General features: G+C 35.8%; 1 protein-coding gene across 1 annotated transcript in view; it reads right to left on the minus strand.

The window, feature by feature from the left end:
* Window positions 1-530: 530 nt before the first annotated feature.
* CPE (carboxypeptidase E) overlaps window positions 531-16,603 on the minus strand; it is a 51,857-nt gene continuing 35,784 nt past the window's right edge. Inside the window, exons 4-9 of the mRNA XM_007437913.3 lie at window positions 15,678-15,795; window positions 14,226-14,408; window positions 11,250-11,389; window positions 6,926-7,025; window positions 5,346-5,464; window positions 531-3,721 (exon numbers count right to left, since the gene is read on the minus strand). Coding sequence (XP_007437975.1) covers window positions 3,623-3,721; window positions 5,346-5,464; window positions 6,926-7,025; window positions 11,250-11,389; window positions 14,226-14,408; window positions 15,678-15,795 — 759 coding nt within the window. The 3' untranslated portion in view covers window positions 531-3,622. The remainder of the gene's footprint in view (window positions 3,722-5,345; window positions 5,465-6,925; window positions 7,026-11,249; window positions 11,390-14,225; window positions 14,409-15,677; window positions 15,796-16,603) is intronic.

Here is a 16,603-nt window from a genome sequence, read left to right on the forward strand (position 1 = left end):
TTGGCAAGAACAGGATCTTTGAAAGGTTGTATTTTTGACAGCCCTCAATTTCTGGTACTAGTGCCTTTCTTCTATGATAAATTATTTATAAGCAGTGATGTTTGTAGAGGTGGTTTGCTTTGGTTATATATTCCATTTAAAATATTCAGTTTTCCTTTACTCTGTAGAGTTTAGCCTATCCAATCCCAAAGGCCTAAATGCATTACACAGATATGACTAATGTATGCATTCCTGTAACTTCAAGATACTTATTAATAGTTCAATATTTAAGAATGCCAAATGATGCTAAGGCCTCGGGGAGAAATTAATTACTTCTGAGCATTCAACAAAGGTCTTTCTTTTCATTCATGCGATATGGATGTGATGTAAAGATAGGCAAATAAGCACTGAGTACTGACTTTAAGCACTGTCCCCAGAGTAAAAAGAGGGGACATAAACGTTTTGATAAAATACCCAAGCCATCTCCTGATAAATTGAAAGCAAAGGATCTCATGCATTCCATTAGACTTTTGTTTTTCAGATTAAATAGACTTTTTAATTGTAAGATCATTTATGCCTTTTAAAACCAACACTAAATTCCTTAAATCATAAACTGCTTTACAGCCTTGCATATTTTAGCAATTTAATAAACCTTTTACAGATAGTCCAGAAAGTCCAGTTAATGTCACACTTTGGTCACTTGCACTAAGTGGCTCTCCAGGTTAACCTTTCACTACTATGGTATCTGAAATCCATCAGCAGGAGACACTGGAGGGAGACTGAACTAAGAACCCACAGTGTGCAAAGCAACAACTTTTCATTCCCTCTCACCTTTCTTCAAGGGATCTTTTACATATGAAGCATATATGATAAAAGTATCTCTTCAAATTCAGCTGCTGCTCATTAGTAGTTATGTACCTAATTTAAAACAAGAGCAGAGACATCCACCAATAGTATAAGTGTGGGAGGAGCCAGTGGTGCTACTTAAAAAATAAACAGCCAAGTGACAGGACCACAATTGTGAGTCCCAGTTGCTGTCATTTTTAACAGTCCACTAATTGTCTGAAGTCACTCAAGTTTAACTTAGACAAGACTTTGCCTTCAAAATTGTGTGCTTATATACACGTACGTTCCTTTCTTTATTCTTACATACAGGTTCACATTTTCATTTCTTACATATTCTTACAGGCTAATCCTTTTCTCCAGCATAACTTGAAACACCATAAGTAGCAATTAACCATCTATTGGCCCTGATTATGTTGGGTGAAAGGATTTCCCTGCTATTTATTTGCTCTCAGCCATGCCGTTATTCTATGGCTTGTAAATAATGGCTATTACAATCAGCCCCTGCCTAATTTGCAGGAAATAGGTTGTTTTCCCACCCATCTTTGAATTCACCTTCTCTTATGACATTATATAATAAGATTGAAATTCATTTTAACTAATAGTGCACTCACCCCTACCCCCCACCCCAAAAAAGAAAGTCATCAAAGCAGACAGGGAGAAAAAATACTGAGGAAAACATGGATCGGAATATATATCATGCACTTCAAGAAAGAATTAGAGTTGCTAGATAAAAGATCTGTGAAGATTTGTCTATAGTCAACTGTTTTAAATGCTTTCAGAATAGTTAGTAGCATACATTAACAAAGCCAACAAATTTACCCATAGAAACATTTGTGTTTCAATTCCTCAGCATGAAAATCAATAAGCATATATACAAACTACAAGCTGAATTAAGTAATTGTCTATGCCTGTGCTACCCTTTGCCACAGCATCGACTGCATAACTATACCGAATACAGGACAATAGTTTCTCCATGCCTGTGTTTTCTAACTTAAATTCAACTTCATCCTTTCATTTCAACTTTTCCAACTTAAATTCAGAATAGGAACTACACAGACACATACTGTATACATATCCACGTAGTCACTCACCCTGTACAGATACTTTTCTCAATACAAGACTGATTTGTTTTTCTTATGTTAGCTGGGGGTAAGCACAGTAAGGCTAGCTTCTCAATTAAAATACATTTGCAGTTAACCCTTTACTTCTTGAAGCTATTTATGCATATATAAATCAGTATGTTGGTGTAAGAACAGACTGCAAAACATTCAGTGTTTGGGAAGCAAAATGGCGTTTTTATTCCTAAATTGTATTTATGTTGTTGCTGTTAAAATAAAGGTTTTATTTTCTCTTTAGACAGAGAGTTTGAGGTCTAAGTCTAATGTTATTATGCTAATTAGCTTGCTAGAAAGCTTGTAGGTGCTTCCTAAAACTGACAAGCAACAGTGGAAAGCTATTAAATTATGTGATCTAGAAAGTAGGGCCGGCATTGCTTCAGAGCAGATGAGAATGCAAACCCAGCCTCCGTCTGCAGCATCTTAAACACAACATCCCCAGAAAAGACACAACTGCTTTTAATGGTGTTGCAGGTAAATGCTACATTTGAGCTTCCACACATCCTGAAACACTTTTGGGGAACCAAATCTAAAGTGCTGCACAGCCCTAACGAGAAACATCATAGTAGAGATTCGTTCATTTCATTTTGACAGAATGAGCTCCACCATTTAGGCTGATTGTGCTATCCTCTGTGAGCTAGTTTACAGTGAAAAGCAGGTTGCTCCCTAAAGTGCTGGTGCCAATTTAAATTACCATGGTCATCTGGAAATTCCTTCATTTCAGACGAAGCACCCTTACAATCTAAACTATCACGTTTAGCATTGGTTGAATTCATGACGGGTGACCAGGAAATAAATTCCACTGTACCTAGAGAAGTTGCTTCTCATAGACAACATGTTGAAATTTTTGATTTTTAAGAGAATATCACATATCTTGAATTTCCCATCCACATTAAAAGAAGCAGCAGGCGAAGCAGTTTTGGGAGGAACTTTTTGTTCTTCACGCAAATCCTGAAGCTTTCTCATGTCTACTTAATGCATACAGTTACTGAGAAACAGGATAACACAAATAATATATTGCAAGCACAAGAAACCAGTAATATCCACTTACTATATGACAACTGTTTATCGATCCAGAATTTTTAATCTGATTATGAAGTTACTTAGGATCATTAACAAACACAAGAGAAAAAATTGTACTATTTTTTTCTTAAGAACAATTCCATATGAGTAATACCCAAGTACTTGTGATTCTTATTTTACGTGGTTCTTCCACAGAGAAAAACTTAGTTATGTACAACACTAAATTCTTATCACATATATTTTCAGTGCCATTATGAGATTTTTTAAAAAAAATGTAAATAGGTTTATCTGTACGGACAAATATTTGTGGCAGTTGTTACAAGTGACCACTAATTATTATAGCTTTTTAATGTACTTAGCCTGTATATTTGGGACAGTAAGTGAAACACTCAAATTCACAGTCACATTAGGAGACATTTTTGTGGATATTTGCCCTTCAAGTTGAATATGTAGGATAGCAAAAATGACATAAAAGGTTCTAGCAACTTGCTTTTGTGAAGAATAGGTTATTGGTATTAAAAAAAAAATACTCAGGGAAAAAGACCCCCAAAGTTACGTATTACGAGCTACACAAAATCTAAAATGTAGGGACTTTTCACAGTACATTACACTAAATTAACACATAGTAGATTAAGAGATATGAATTCAGAACTTCGGGCTTAAAAATTTAATGTTTCTGACATCATCTTCCACCATTCCATTAGCTCTTCCTTTTCCTCTTCTTTTCTTTCAGACAATGACTCCAAGTCAAAATCAACCTAGGCAAGAGAAAGCAAACATGAATTTTGAATATTCTTAATTTGTAGATGAAATGACTGGATTTAATATCTGAAATTGTATATGTTCTAGACTTAGTCCATTTTCCCACTTGTGACTTACAGCACTGTCTCAAATCACCAGCCATGACTGAGACAATATATATTGCTACAATGATGACGGAATGATTCTAGAAGATCTGCCTTAGAGTCGATCTACTGAAATCAATGAGAATAACCAACTTAATTCTGACTTATTTCAATGACTCTGCATTAAATGTATATCCCCTGAAATCTCCTCAATGAAAGAGCATTCCAATGAAATATTTAAATCTACAATCATATGCACACTGTGCTAAGAAACAGTGGGCAATGCTTCTGAGCAAGTGTATAAGGTTCTGCCATAAGTATATATTTACATATGATGTCAGAAATTTTTTTAAAACAATTCCCCTACCTGCACCCCCAAAGGACCTTTCTGATTAAATCTTACTGAATTTTGATCTCCCATAAAATCTTACACAAAAGCAGGAATAGCTGTGGGCTGAGAGCTATAGGTGTCTAGGGTTTATTTTAGCAGAATCAGGGGAATTTAGAGAAAGGTTTCCAATGCTTTTAGCTAACAACCTTTTAAGTTGGGAATGAATTAAAGACCTCCTATAGTGAAAACACCAAGCTATATAAAAACTAAGCTCTTCTAGACAGGTTTTCCATTCAGATCACATACACTGGTCCTTAAAAGTTTGTGAACCCTTTTGAATTTTCATTATTCCTGCATGAATATGACCTAAAATGCAATCTGTTCTCCACACAAGTCCTAAAACTAGATAAAGCGAACCCAATTAAACAAATGAGTCAAAAACATTATACTTGTTCATTTATTCCTTGAGGAAAATGATCCAAAGCTACATATTGATATGTGGCAAAAGTATGTGAACCTTCACTTTCAGTAATTGGTGTGCTCCTCTTGGGGTATAAAAACTGCAACTCAACATTTCCAAAAACTGTTGAACAGTCCTGCACATCTGCATGGAGGAATTTTAGCCCATTCCTCCTTACAGAACAGATTCAACTCAGGGATGTTGGTGGGCTTCCTTCCATGAACTGTCCATTTCAGGTCCTTGCAGAACATTTCTATAGTATTATGGTCAAGACTTTATCTAGTTTTAGGACTTGTGTGGAGAAGAGATCATGTTTTAGGTCATATTTATGCAGAAATATTTAAAACTGAAATGGGTTCACAAACTGTTAAGTACCACTGTACATGGTCTAGATTTGAAGGATTGAATTTTATATTGCTATATATGGATCTCTCTCTCTCTCTCTCTTGATTAGACTTGTTTCTTCTTCTGTTGTCATGTTTGCTTTACCTTAATCACCATAATATATCAAGCAAGGTTTTTTTTGTTCATCATAAAACCATCATTTATCTTTTTTTCTTTGTTGTATTATAGTTTGTTTGCCCTTTTCTCTCAGTCTCTGACTGATTTTCAGCTTCCACATAAGAAATACTGAAAGTATTTCACAGAGTACCAGTGAGGTTTTATGTATTACATAAAACATAAAAAAACCAACATCAAGGTATGAATGGGCATGGTAAGTTAAATGCAGCAATGGTACCACTTACCCTAATGGCAGGACTGAAGGGAACAGCTACTTTTTTAGTGATTGCTAGATAGCCAGGTGCTGAGGCAGTCACTTTATAATTTCCAGGTACCAGTAGCCGCCAGTAATCACCATCCTTTGCTGAGGAAAAAGGAACATACCACTATTTCTGAAAACTTTTAGGAACATGCTTAAGTAGCCTTCAAACATGTTCAGTCTGGTTTGTTTTTAGTTAGAATCTCAAGATCCATCAACTGGACTCAGGAGCAAAATATGCGGGTGATTTTGGAAGGAATTTTGGAATTTCTTTTCATTATTGAATAATCTCTCAGTGGAACCCAGTATATTTTTGTTCTTCCCATCTTAAAGCATGAAAACATAAAACCTTGCATTATTTAAAAGTTAAGACATTCATGAGCTCTAATAATTTTAATATATTTCCTGTTTTTCAGTGCTTGTTTATAAACATTAAGCCTACAAATTTAGGTGTGAGTGTGTACTTATATATAATAGATGTGTGTGTGTGTGTACAGATATACACACACTTCTCAGTATTACTTTGTGATCACCACTTAAAGGCAAAACTGCTCACATTAAATTTTTGGTTAATGAAAAGTAACTAACTACAGTCCTATGCACCTTTAATACAAACTATTAAGCTTTTCATGTTTTAATTAAATATGTTAAACACATGCATCAGATTGAACTGAATACCATGTGTCAAATTAAACTGAACTGATCTCAGATGTCCATAATGAAGATGAAATTTATATGTGCACATGATGTTGAGATTCAGAATATTGATATATTTTTCTCTTCTGCAAATAGAACAACTGGATTAAGAATCTGGTGATAAGAGGAGGATTGCAATTTTGCAATTTCAGTTTTAATATGGGAGGTCTGAGTGGCTGAGAGGGGGCAACTTTATCTGAGTTCATCCAGTTCTGCAAAGAAATTTAAAAAGTTACTTTCAGTTTCTTTTATACAGTTCAGCACAAAGTTTTCTCCACCCATTGCCCAATAACTGACATACATCATACTGTACCTTCATAAGAAGCCACTAATCCTGCAAATTTTGTTCCTAAAAAATAGTTTTAGTAATTTGTTGCCATCCAATTATAGTTAAATAGAGGCCTGGAGATTTGAATTTCTGAGCTGAGATTCAGATTTGGCCCTGAATGAAACAGAAAAATGGGCTAGTTCTAGATCAGTCTAACAATGCTATTTTCTAGTTTCAATTTTGATTTAAAAAAGCTGTACACACACATTATAAGTAGAAACACTGTTTTTCTTTCTGGTGATGCCAATCCATATACAAAAGGGTGTTTTGGCCATCAGAAGTTTCCATCAGTGGCAAGAGAGGCTATGATTCTTCTACTGAGATCCTCTTTGTTTTCCAAAATCAAATGCAAGGAGTCCAGGATCATCAAGAATAGCATGGAAGGTTGCACAAGGCAACCAGTGAAAATCACTTATCTCATCCTTCAGCAGCAGTGAGCACTAAAACAAAAACCCCTCCACAGATCTAAAAGTATATTGCTGGATTCATCCATTGTATCAGCATTCATCAACTGTCTCCATGTGTTACATATGAATACTTACCTGATGTAATATCATGGTTTATCCCCTCTATAGAAATTGTGGCATTAGCAATGGGATTGCCCTGAAGATCTCTAATAAATCCTTTTATTCCTCGATGTATCTTAAAAATAAAACACAAAAGGTCTCAATATTTCTCTTTCTAAATATTACATTTACAAAAGAAAAGAAAAGAAAGAACCCAGAACAATTCACCACTATTAGCTCCCTATTAAAGTTAGTAGATTCAGTTTCAGAGAAAATGTCTGTACTGGGCAATCACATTTAAGTGCAGTGTTCAGTATGAACATGTAGTTTCCAGAGTCTTTTGCTCATAACCTGAATCAAGAGCCTCTTCAAACAATATTTTGAATATTGTTGAATATTTTATACTTTTATACTACAATATATACTTTTATATTACATTTTAATTAATTTTATCTTCTCTATAAACCCAAAGTCACTTTTAATGAGTTGGGTGGTAACAAATTTGATATGTAAATATAAATATAAGTATAAAATATTGTTGAATACTTATTTCACTTTAAAAATCTCTAACTATCATTTCTAGGAAGGAGGCAATGGCAAACCACTTCTGAAATCTTACCAAGAAAACTGCAACAAGTCCAGGCAAGTCACCAGGAGTCAACACTGACTCAAAGGCTCCTCTCAAAGGCTTCATATTTTACTCAGACTGGTGAACTACAGTTACTAGATTGAGGGCAAACTACGAAATTAAAGTAACCTTAATCTGTGATTTAAAAACGTGGCTGATTTTGAAACTGGGTTGATAAAATAGGAAGCTATCATTAAAAAGAGACTTCCTCATTTAACTGCATTTTGTACAAAGGAGATGTGTGTAGAGGCAAGCAATGTGTTTTCCAATTTATTAAACTAAATTGTCTAAAACTGGCCATCAACATAAATAAAGCCATTTTGTGGTTTAGGGCTGAAGTGAGTTTTTAATCAGTGGCTTCCTATGTCAAGAACATAAAGCTTTGGACTCAACTGCTGAGTGTCTGGTTTCAGGAAATAAGTCCTTCCTTATTCACAGAAGTTAATTGGGAATTAGGTTCTCAAAGAGATGCTATAATCTCATTTCAGAGTCAATATATTAGCTTAGCTCTAATAAGACTGTTATCCTAATCAGTGAAATGTTCAGCACTCAAACAACAACAAAAAGTAGGAAAACCACGCACAGCATGGTTTCTGGACTTATTTCTAGCCCCTTTATCAACATTTGTTATAGAAGGCATCTCGATTATTTTTTTCTGGAAGATGCTACCTTGTGCATCTCTGTATGTGTTTCTGCAGATGTTGCATCTGCATGTGTCCGTGTGCATTGGGAAGCATGATATGGGCTACATACAACAATTCTGGATCATGTGACCAGGACAAGGATTTAGACTAAAGCAGTCATCAAATTTCAAGTTGCTGTCCAACTGCCTCTTCTATAGGAATGCATTGGGAACATTTTCTTCTCCACCACCTTCAGCATGATGCCCATTTTTAATCTCCACCTTTCTTTGGGCAGCTTCTGCTGCCACACCAAATTTGGTCCTGTTCCTGTTTAGTTTTCAGAAAGATATCATGCTGACAAACAAAAAGACTTTAACCAACTGAAAGAATAAAAATTCCAGGTATGAGTTAAATACAATTTGGGACAAAAGAATCTTAATATAGTTACATAAAACTACATGTAGATAGTTTGTCTACAGGCACATTCTGAAGAAACATGTTTCCTGTGCTGGCTGGTCCCTCATGAGCATTCCAACTGTAGAGCAATGAAGAAAGCAAGGTATATTAAAAGACACAGACACCCATTCTAGAGAAGTGGTTATTTGGTGTCATGAATTGAGAGGGCATACCCCCAGAAGGGGTCATCTTTGGGTTATAGAATGCATCTGGTCATTAAGATAATTTAGGAGAAGGAAATGGCAACTATCTGTAAGTGCCAGCTAGTTCTTAGAGCTAGATAAAGTGAACTACTCCATGTGTGATTTATACACATAGTGCAATCACTGTGATCACAGTATATGTAGAACATCCTACAGGAAGATCTCTGTTTGTCTTCATAGGATTCCTGCTTGGTCACAAGCCTGGTGCTCTGTACAGTCCAAAACAATATCTGGTGAAGGCTACCAGAATTTGAAATAGGCTGCAGTGGGTGAATTTACCAATTACAGCTTGATAGACAATCAATATTTATTTACTTTATTTGTATGCTCCCCATATTATTGATGATACTAATGTTTACTATTTATTGTACCTTTCTGATGCACAATTTTGGCATGTACCTGTGAAAACTGAAGGCAATGTTTAAATGAAAGATATAGTGATTTCATATGGGCATCATTACTCTGTTGGACACGGGAAGAACTCTGTCTTTCCACAACTCGGCAGAACCGTCTTAGTTGTTCCTACTGCAATATATGGAATAGCCCAACTGGAAATACTGAACATACATTGGTAGTGTTTAAATGTAGCAGGACACAAGTTCCTGCTAAATGAAAGAGTTGTGTTAAACTTAAGACTCAAATATCCCCTCTTCCTGTTTCATTCTCTTCTGTGATTCAAGATTCTTGAAGCTTATAGTTATATTTTGAAGCAAAAGCAGTTCTGTTATGTCCTATTTTGGAAAAACATGACTTCAAACTTGAGTTGCAGAATAACTCAGGATAAGAAAAGGCAGTTTGGTCCAAGCTTGCCACCAATCACAGTCTCCATTGTGTCTGAACTAGGCCACTGGTATATACAGGGAATCTCAGAAGGAAAATATTTTTATTAACTGAAAAAAGATACCCATGATACAAAGCCCTGTGAACACATGCTGGTCTGTAAAATGTATGTAAGTAGGTGATAGCATTTAAGAATTCTGAAAGGCTAACCGTATGTGATAGACCAAATTCTTCATAGTTAAGTAAAGTCTCTTGCAGCAAAAGGGAAGCCTTTTTATGTTTCCAACATACATAAAATTAAACTGAACAGATATTCTTCAGTACTTAGTCACTGGGAATATTTTATTTGGCAAACTTTGGCAGTTTTTCCAATTGCATCATAGTACCACACAATCAGCTGCCAATTTCAAAATTCTCCTAGGTTTGGGATTAAACTACATAATGTAACAAATTTTTTGATGTGAGCTTTTTTTCCGAAGTAGAAACTGAAATCAGATACAAATAAAAGGTTCAAAATTATGTCTGTGAATCCTGATTCCAACCTTTAATTTATTCCCACTTCAAATAACCCAAATTATGTATAATTATAGCCATATAGGGAAAATTTGCTTCTTTCTTACCATATTTATTTCAAAAACAAATCCATTGAGCTTAATGGGGCCTACTTGTATAAACTTGTATTGTACTGAGCTGTTCACTGTGCTTTCTGGCAGTACTTCAAATCTCAACACAAGGGGTGCAACTGAGCACAGTAATATTTATTGTGCAAATGCAACACTGAGAAGCTGCCCTTTGCCACTGAAAAAAGGGTGGTTGGTTTGTTTTACTACAATGACAGGAAACCTGTAGTGCTCATCTCCAAGTCTTCTTTATTCAGGCTTGTGCCCTGTCTGTCCTTGATTTCTGAAAACTGACAGTGGTTCCTTGACATTTTATCATGGCTCAGGACTCAGGTGACTCTGAATGAAGAAGCTGCTCCAGCTGAGCCAGTGGAATATCAGCCTCAGGAGACACCAAGCCAGAAATCACCTGAGACTGATCAAACACAGGCATCATCAAAACAGCTAAAACAGTCAGATGATGAGGTATGCCTCCAAACACTCGGACTCAGTGAGTAGAGCAGAAAGCAGATGCTCCTTGCCAAGCAAGGGAGTGACTCTTTTAATTAGATGACAGCTGACCACAGCCTGATTTAAGAGGCAGTCCTGACCCATGTTTCTCTGTTAGAAATAACCATCCAATTTCCTGAGTTTAGCAATATCGTTCCCGTGTATTCTGCTCATACAAGAAACCCTGAAATTCTGACCTTTGGGCTGGGTGATGAACTTGGCTTGGCTATCTGAACCTCAAATTGGATTCTGACTTCTCTTCTGCATGTTCCTATTTAAAGAAAAACTACTGAGGCAAGCTTTGTTTCCAAAAGACTGCTTGATTTATCTGCTGTTTATCTAATCAACCTTAAGTAAATTGCTACCATCACCTAGCAACTGCATACGTGTGAGTTTGCAACCTGAAACAGGATACATTTGGAGGAGTGAAGCTGCAGTACAAATCCATAACTAGTCCTGCCTCATTGTGATCCAACCTGACCCACTTTGTGTCACCCAAAACTAAGTATGACATTTGTCTATCAATAGATGTCCTAGCCCTACTCTGCAGGAAAATTTTACCTGCTCAATGTAACTGATAAGTGAATTTTTGTTGTCCTCCCAATAGGTTTTCAGAGTTTCTTCAGGAGGGAATTTTTCACAGCTAAGTTCCACGGTGATTTCAAAGCAATTGCTGCTGAGGTAGTTGAAATCCTGCATACCTGTGTAATTAGCATATAAAAAGTTGACATTTAATAAGCAGTATGCTCTAAACCATATCAAATTAAAGTGGAAACCATTAGCTTGAATCAATTAGAATAAATAGATGTGTGCTGTAGAAAATTCAAGAACAATATGCAATATTATATGCATATTCTCCTTCTGTTTGCAAAACCTTCAGGGCAGGTAACAATTCTTGAACCAAAGTCTGAAGTGCAATATAATGAACTTCTGTGCTGTAAATTGATTTGCAGGTACAGCTATATGTAATGATCATACCACATCTAATATTAGATTTGGTCTATATATTTTACTGAGGTACATTTGGCTTCAAAAGTTCTACTTAGGAGTCAAAGAATTTCCAGGTGTAATTCAGTTGTTCCCAGATAAAATGAGTTAATGATAGAAAATAACATGACCAATGAAGCCTTGAAAACTAAGGATTTTGAAATTGATTTTTTAAAGTAGTACAATTTCAAGAAATGCAGTGCTAATTATGAGATGGAGACCTACCCATGATGAAGCCAGTGTTTAGTATCTTTGACCACATAATAGTTGTTTATATGTGGATCACTCAATATCAATCAGAAGTGCATTCTAAACAATTTAAGCAAAAAAAAAAAAAAAGGGGGGAGCATAATGAATCAATAAGAACACACTTTTCTTGATCCTTTTCTGGATAGCTGCTAATTCTTCACTGTGTTAAGAATTAATGCAACCGAATTCGTCATTAGAAACTACATGTACACAATAGCCTCTGTGTATGATTTCCAGAGGTGGTTTAGAATGCCCATCATATTCTCTGACGGTTACCTGATTGTTAAGGTACCAGTACAGATATAAAGATAGCTGTTTATCAAGGTAGAAATCAGGGAAGGAAGGAAAGTGGGCCTGAATGTATTCCCCGCCTACCAGGAATAATGATGTAAAACTGACAGGCACATTTAATCACCTCTTGATTTCAACTCTAACATTTCTGAAAGAATATATCTTTACGTCTTTTGTTTTCCTGAATATAAATTGGTTTCAATTAATTAAAAGAGCTGTTGTGATTTTTTGCTTCATGTATAGGACAGACTAACATGAGTTATGTTTTCTTTTCTACATATTACAGAGCTTACATCAGTTAACAACTCATGCCAGGAAGCATTAATTTATAGAACCAGCAATTTTATATCAGTGAAACAGTATGTAACAGGAAGCGGGGAAAAACCATGCTAATAGATTAATCCATTCCATTTTTTCTTCTCTCTCATAAGTAAAGTCCATGGTATCATAAAAAATGCTGTATTTAATGAATTAGTTCTTAACATTTATGAAATAATTTGTTGCTACACAATATGAAAAAGGCCTGCTTTCACAGTAAATACTGCAATACATTGAACAAGGAGTTAGTGTCATATTTTGTTTTTTTTTAAGCTAAGAAAAGGATAAATTAGCAATGTAATTTAGTGCAAATATAGTTTGCATAAATATTAATATTTATTTTGCACATTAATTAGATTGCTGATTCCATAAATCCACATTTTCATATGCTAAGCTAGTCTTCACAACCCACAGTAAATGTAGATTCTTAATGCTGGTTAGGGGCCAAACTTTAGGCACTTAGTTAAAATTAATTTAATATGAACTGGAAACTTTCACAGTTTTAAAGTTTCCAGTTCATATTAAAACCCCTCATCAAATTAGGCTGCCTACTTCTTGCTGATTTTAATGAGACTTAAGCAGTCTGACAGTCACCCTGGACAAACAATTTGATTGATACTTCAAGAAGCTATTTCTATACTACCAAGAGATTAGATTCTTTTAATTCTGCATATAGTTTTTTGGGAACATGAGAATAGCAATATTATTTGTATTTAAAGAAATGCAAAATTATCCAGCATAGACTACTTATTCATCAACAATGGCAGTTTAACCAGGCACACATCAGCCTGTTTTCCTATGCTTGGTTAAGTAAAGTATCAGCAGATATAAGCAGAATAGCTGCACTTCCTGAAAGTTGTTGTTCTGCTTAACTACTTTAGGATACAAAAAACCTGCCCTCAGCCATATCTAGCCACCCTTTCCAATTTTATATTTTCCAACTTTATGTATTTATATTTTATATATTTGCCTTACCTCCTATCCATATTGGTTCTACATTGCATATTAACCTTATATTGTGGCAGGGGTTATTTTTCCACAAGTTTTGACATCTATCTCCTCACTCAGGCTACTTTAATGGATAAAAGAAATAGCAGTGCAGACAATAGGTATGCTGGAGTGGACAGTACAATTTCTGTTCTGACTGCCAGTGCCTTTATCACTTGAGAATCACTTCTCCGTCTTTTTTTAAAATGTGCCCTTTAGAAAACATCATATTGAGCTGTGCCAACATTATATTGGAACAATAACACTAAGAGACATGTAAAGTCATCTCAGTCAGCACTATATAAGCAACTTTTTCTGGATAGAAACAGAATATGACTATTTAAGAACAATAACAAACACTGTTGACTAGTTAATAGCTCCCCATCAATGCTAGTCAACAATGTATGTTCATGCTAAGGCCTCCAGTTAGCCAGCAACTGTTTGTATACTGTTGACTGAAACACCACTAGTAGGTAGATCACCCTGCAACAGATCAGGGAACAGCCTCACCAACAGCCTGTAAATCTTCCTGGCAACAGCTATATGAGTTCTATGATATTTGCAGCAGTTAATACATTATTTGAACTATAAAAATATGCACTAATTGTAGTCAGACTTGCATTAGCATCTGCTGTTTCTACTTTCAGCCATACTCTGACATACTGTAAGTATAAGACTAAAATGTTGCATTTCATCAACACAAACCTCCTGGAACGCTATACCAAGCACCACCATTAGTTGTCCCATCAATGAAACTGCTGTCATCGTCATTCTTGCGACATGGTGGCCTATTTGGATTTGACATGGCTGGATTAAAAGATGAATAGCTGCGGGCTAAGCTTTGGAAAATAGCATCATCTGGGCAGGAGCTGTATTCATGAGCACTTCCTGAGGGAACAATCGTAAAATACATATTGGAAAATAGGAAGAAAAACAGAATACATAAGCCTACATCAGTTATCTGAACCCAGATTGCTTCAATATTCGGGATTATGCAGGACAAGAGCTTCATATGAAGACCGCTGGTGTTTAATTACAGCAGACTCATTGCAAATACATATTCTTAATAAGCTCTTCCAATTACATGAAATAATGAAAACAAAAATAGATTAATAAATAATTTGTGAAAATAGTACTAAGCTAAATAATTTTTAATAGGGATAGAAAAATACAAATCTCTAGGTCATAGTATAATTTTCCTGCTAAGGATTAGGGCTGTATAGCATTTCAGGTTCGGTCTCCAAGGGGTGCTTTGAAGTGTGTGGGAACACAAATGTAGTGCCTATCTATAGCATCTCAAAGCAGTCATTCCCCTTCCTGGGGTCACACAGCACAGCCCACATATAGCACTGCATATTTTCCATTTAGCACACAGAGTAACTAAATAAGACTTATATGCATTTACATTTTTAGTGGCATAGACAGTGTGAATGTAACTCAAGTGCAACACCAGGGAACAGGCAATGGCTCCAGCTCGCTTTTAACTGTAGACTCAGATACCAATCTGGATTGCTTACCACAGTGCCTTGGATGGCCTTTTTAAAAGTTCAGGGCTTTTAATGCAAAGATCCAGTTTGGCCATAAGAGTTAACTGTAATTTATTTTTGTACCTGTTTTAGGAAATGGGTTAAAGGGCAAAATAGATGTCTTTGATCTTGGAAAGACTTATGACATATATTGCATCCTTTAATAATACACCCACCCCTCTCAAAAATCAGGCTAATTTTCTTTTTTCTTTGTTTTTAGTAATTTCAGAGGGAAGAATGGTATAATCTCATCCTCATCCTCACTATTATGCCCCTAAAACCCACCCCAGAGTTCTTGTCTCCCCTCTTCCATGGGCTCTTCTAGCCTTAAAAAGAAACAGGTTGCAGAGTTACATCAGTAGAGGAAATTATAACATACTAAAAAAAAAAAAGCCTGCCTCTCTACTAATAAAAAAAATAATTCAGTTTATTGTGGGGAGTCTGGTATAACAGACAAAAAGAGAGGAAATGTAAAACTTATAAATAATACAAAAAATGAATTAATTTAAATAAAGGAAACAGTAAAAATTGTTCTGTCCCTTTTGGGAATGTGTTCTTAGCATGCTATTCAGAACCCAGTGCAGCCATCAAGCTGACGAAGGCTATGCACACCTGGATTAACTATACGTACCAGTCCGAGTTTCATCATACGGATAATTTGCCACAAGGTCCCCACCATGAAGATTGGCTGACAGTACAAAGGGAATATCCATTATCCAATGAATCACACCTTTTGTTTCTGGTGCAAGCTATGACAGAAATTTATAAAAAATATAATTCATTTAACCCTGCTAGAGTACTACAGAGAACAAATTATAAGTCAGGTCCAACAAGCAACCAAAATATCAGAAATCATGTAGACTATTTCTTAATAAAGTTTCCCTAACCAAAGAAAACGTTCTCTTTTTTTGCATCCAGAAGAGCCAGTGGGTTGGGTGGAGTCACTTCAGAAGGTTCTTCATTCAGAGGTTGCAGTGATCCACCTCCTCACATGGCATAATGGTCAACCTTCTCAATCGTCACATAAAAAGCTACAGTGAAATAGCTCATAACATGGGCCAGTGTTAGAAATCTCTGGAAGAAATCTCTTGAAGATGGAAAATATCACTCAACTTTTCCTTTTGCCACTTTTCTCCCATCCTGGCACTTCTTACCAGTCATGGTAAATGTCCATCTTGGACTCTAGTTGGGACAAAGCTGTTGTGAGATGGAATAAAGGGAAGAAGGGAACACAGGAAAGATAAAACACTCCTCTCTTGCCAGCCATTTCCTCTCTTACAAAATGCCCCACTCCCTGCCCTTACTAGTGGCACCTGTAGTCCCAATATATTTGGATAGCACCAAGTTGGGAAAAACTGATCAGTGGCAACACTAATCAATTCATTTGGTTGTTTCAGATCTTTTTTGTACTAAATAACAGAAGTAGTGAAAACCAAAGGGCAAACCAGTCACATTCTTGCTTTTTCTGGTTGACTTTGCTAGGTGACATCTTGCTCTACATATGATAATTGTAAGCTGAGACAGAGACTTCTGTGGAATTCTTCCTCCCTGTAGATG

The sequence above is a fragment of the Python bivittatus genome, unplaced genomic scaffold (assembly GCF_059951505.1).
Source record: "Python bivittatus isolate LINGU-HERP-01145 unplaced genomic scaffold, Pbiv_v1 ctg000070_np1212, whole genome shotgun sequence".
Lineage (NCBI taxonomy): Eukaryota > Metazoa > Chordata > Lepidosauria > Squamata > Pythonidae > Python > Python bivittatus.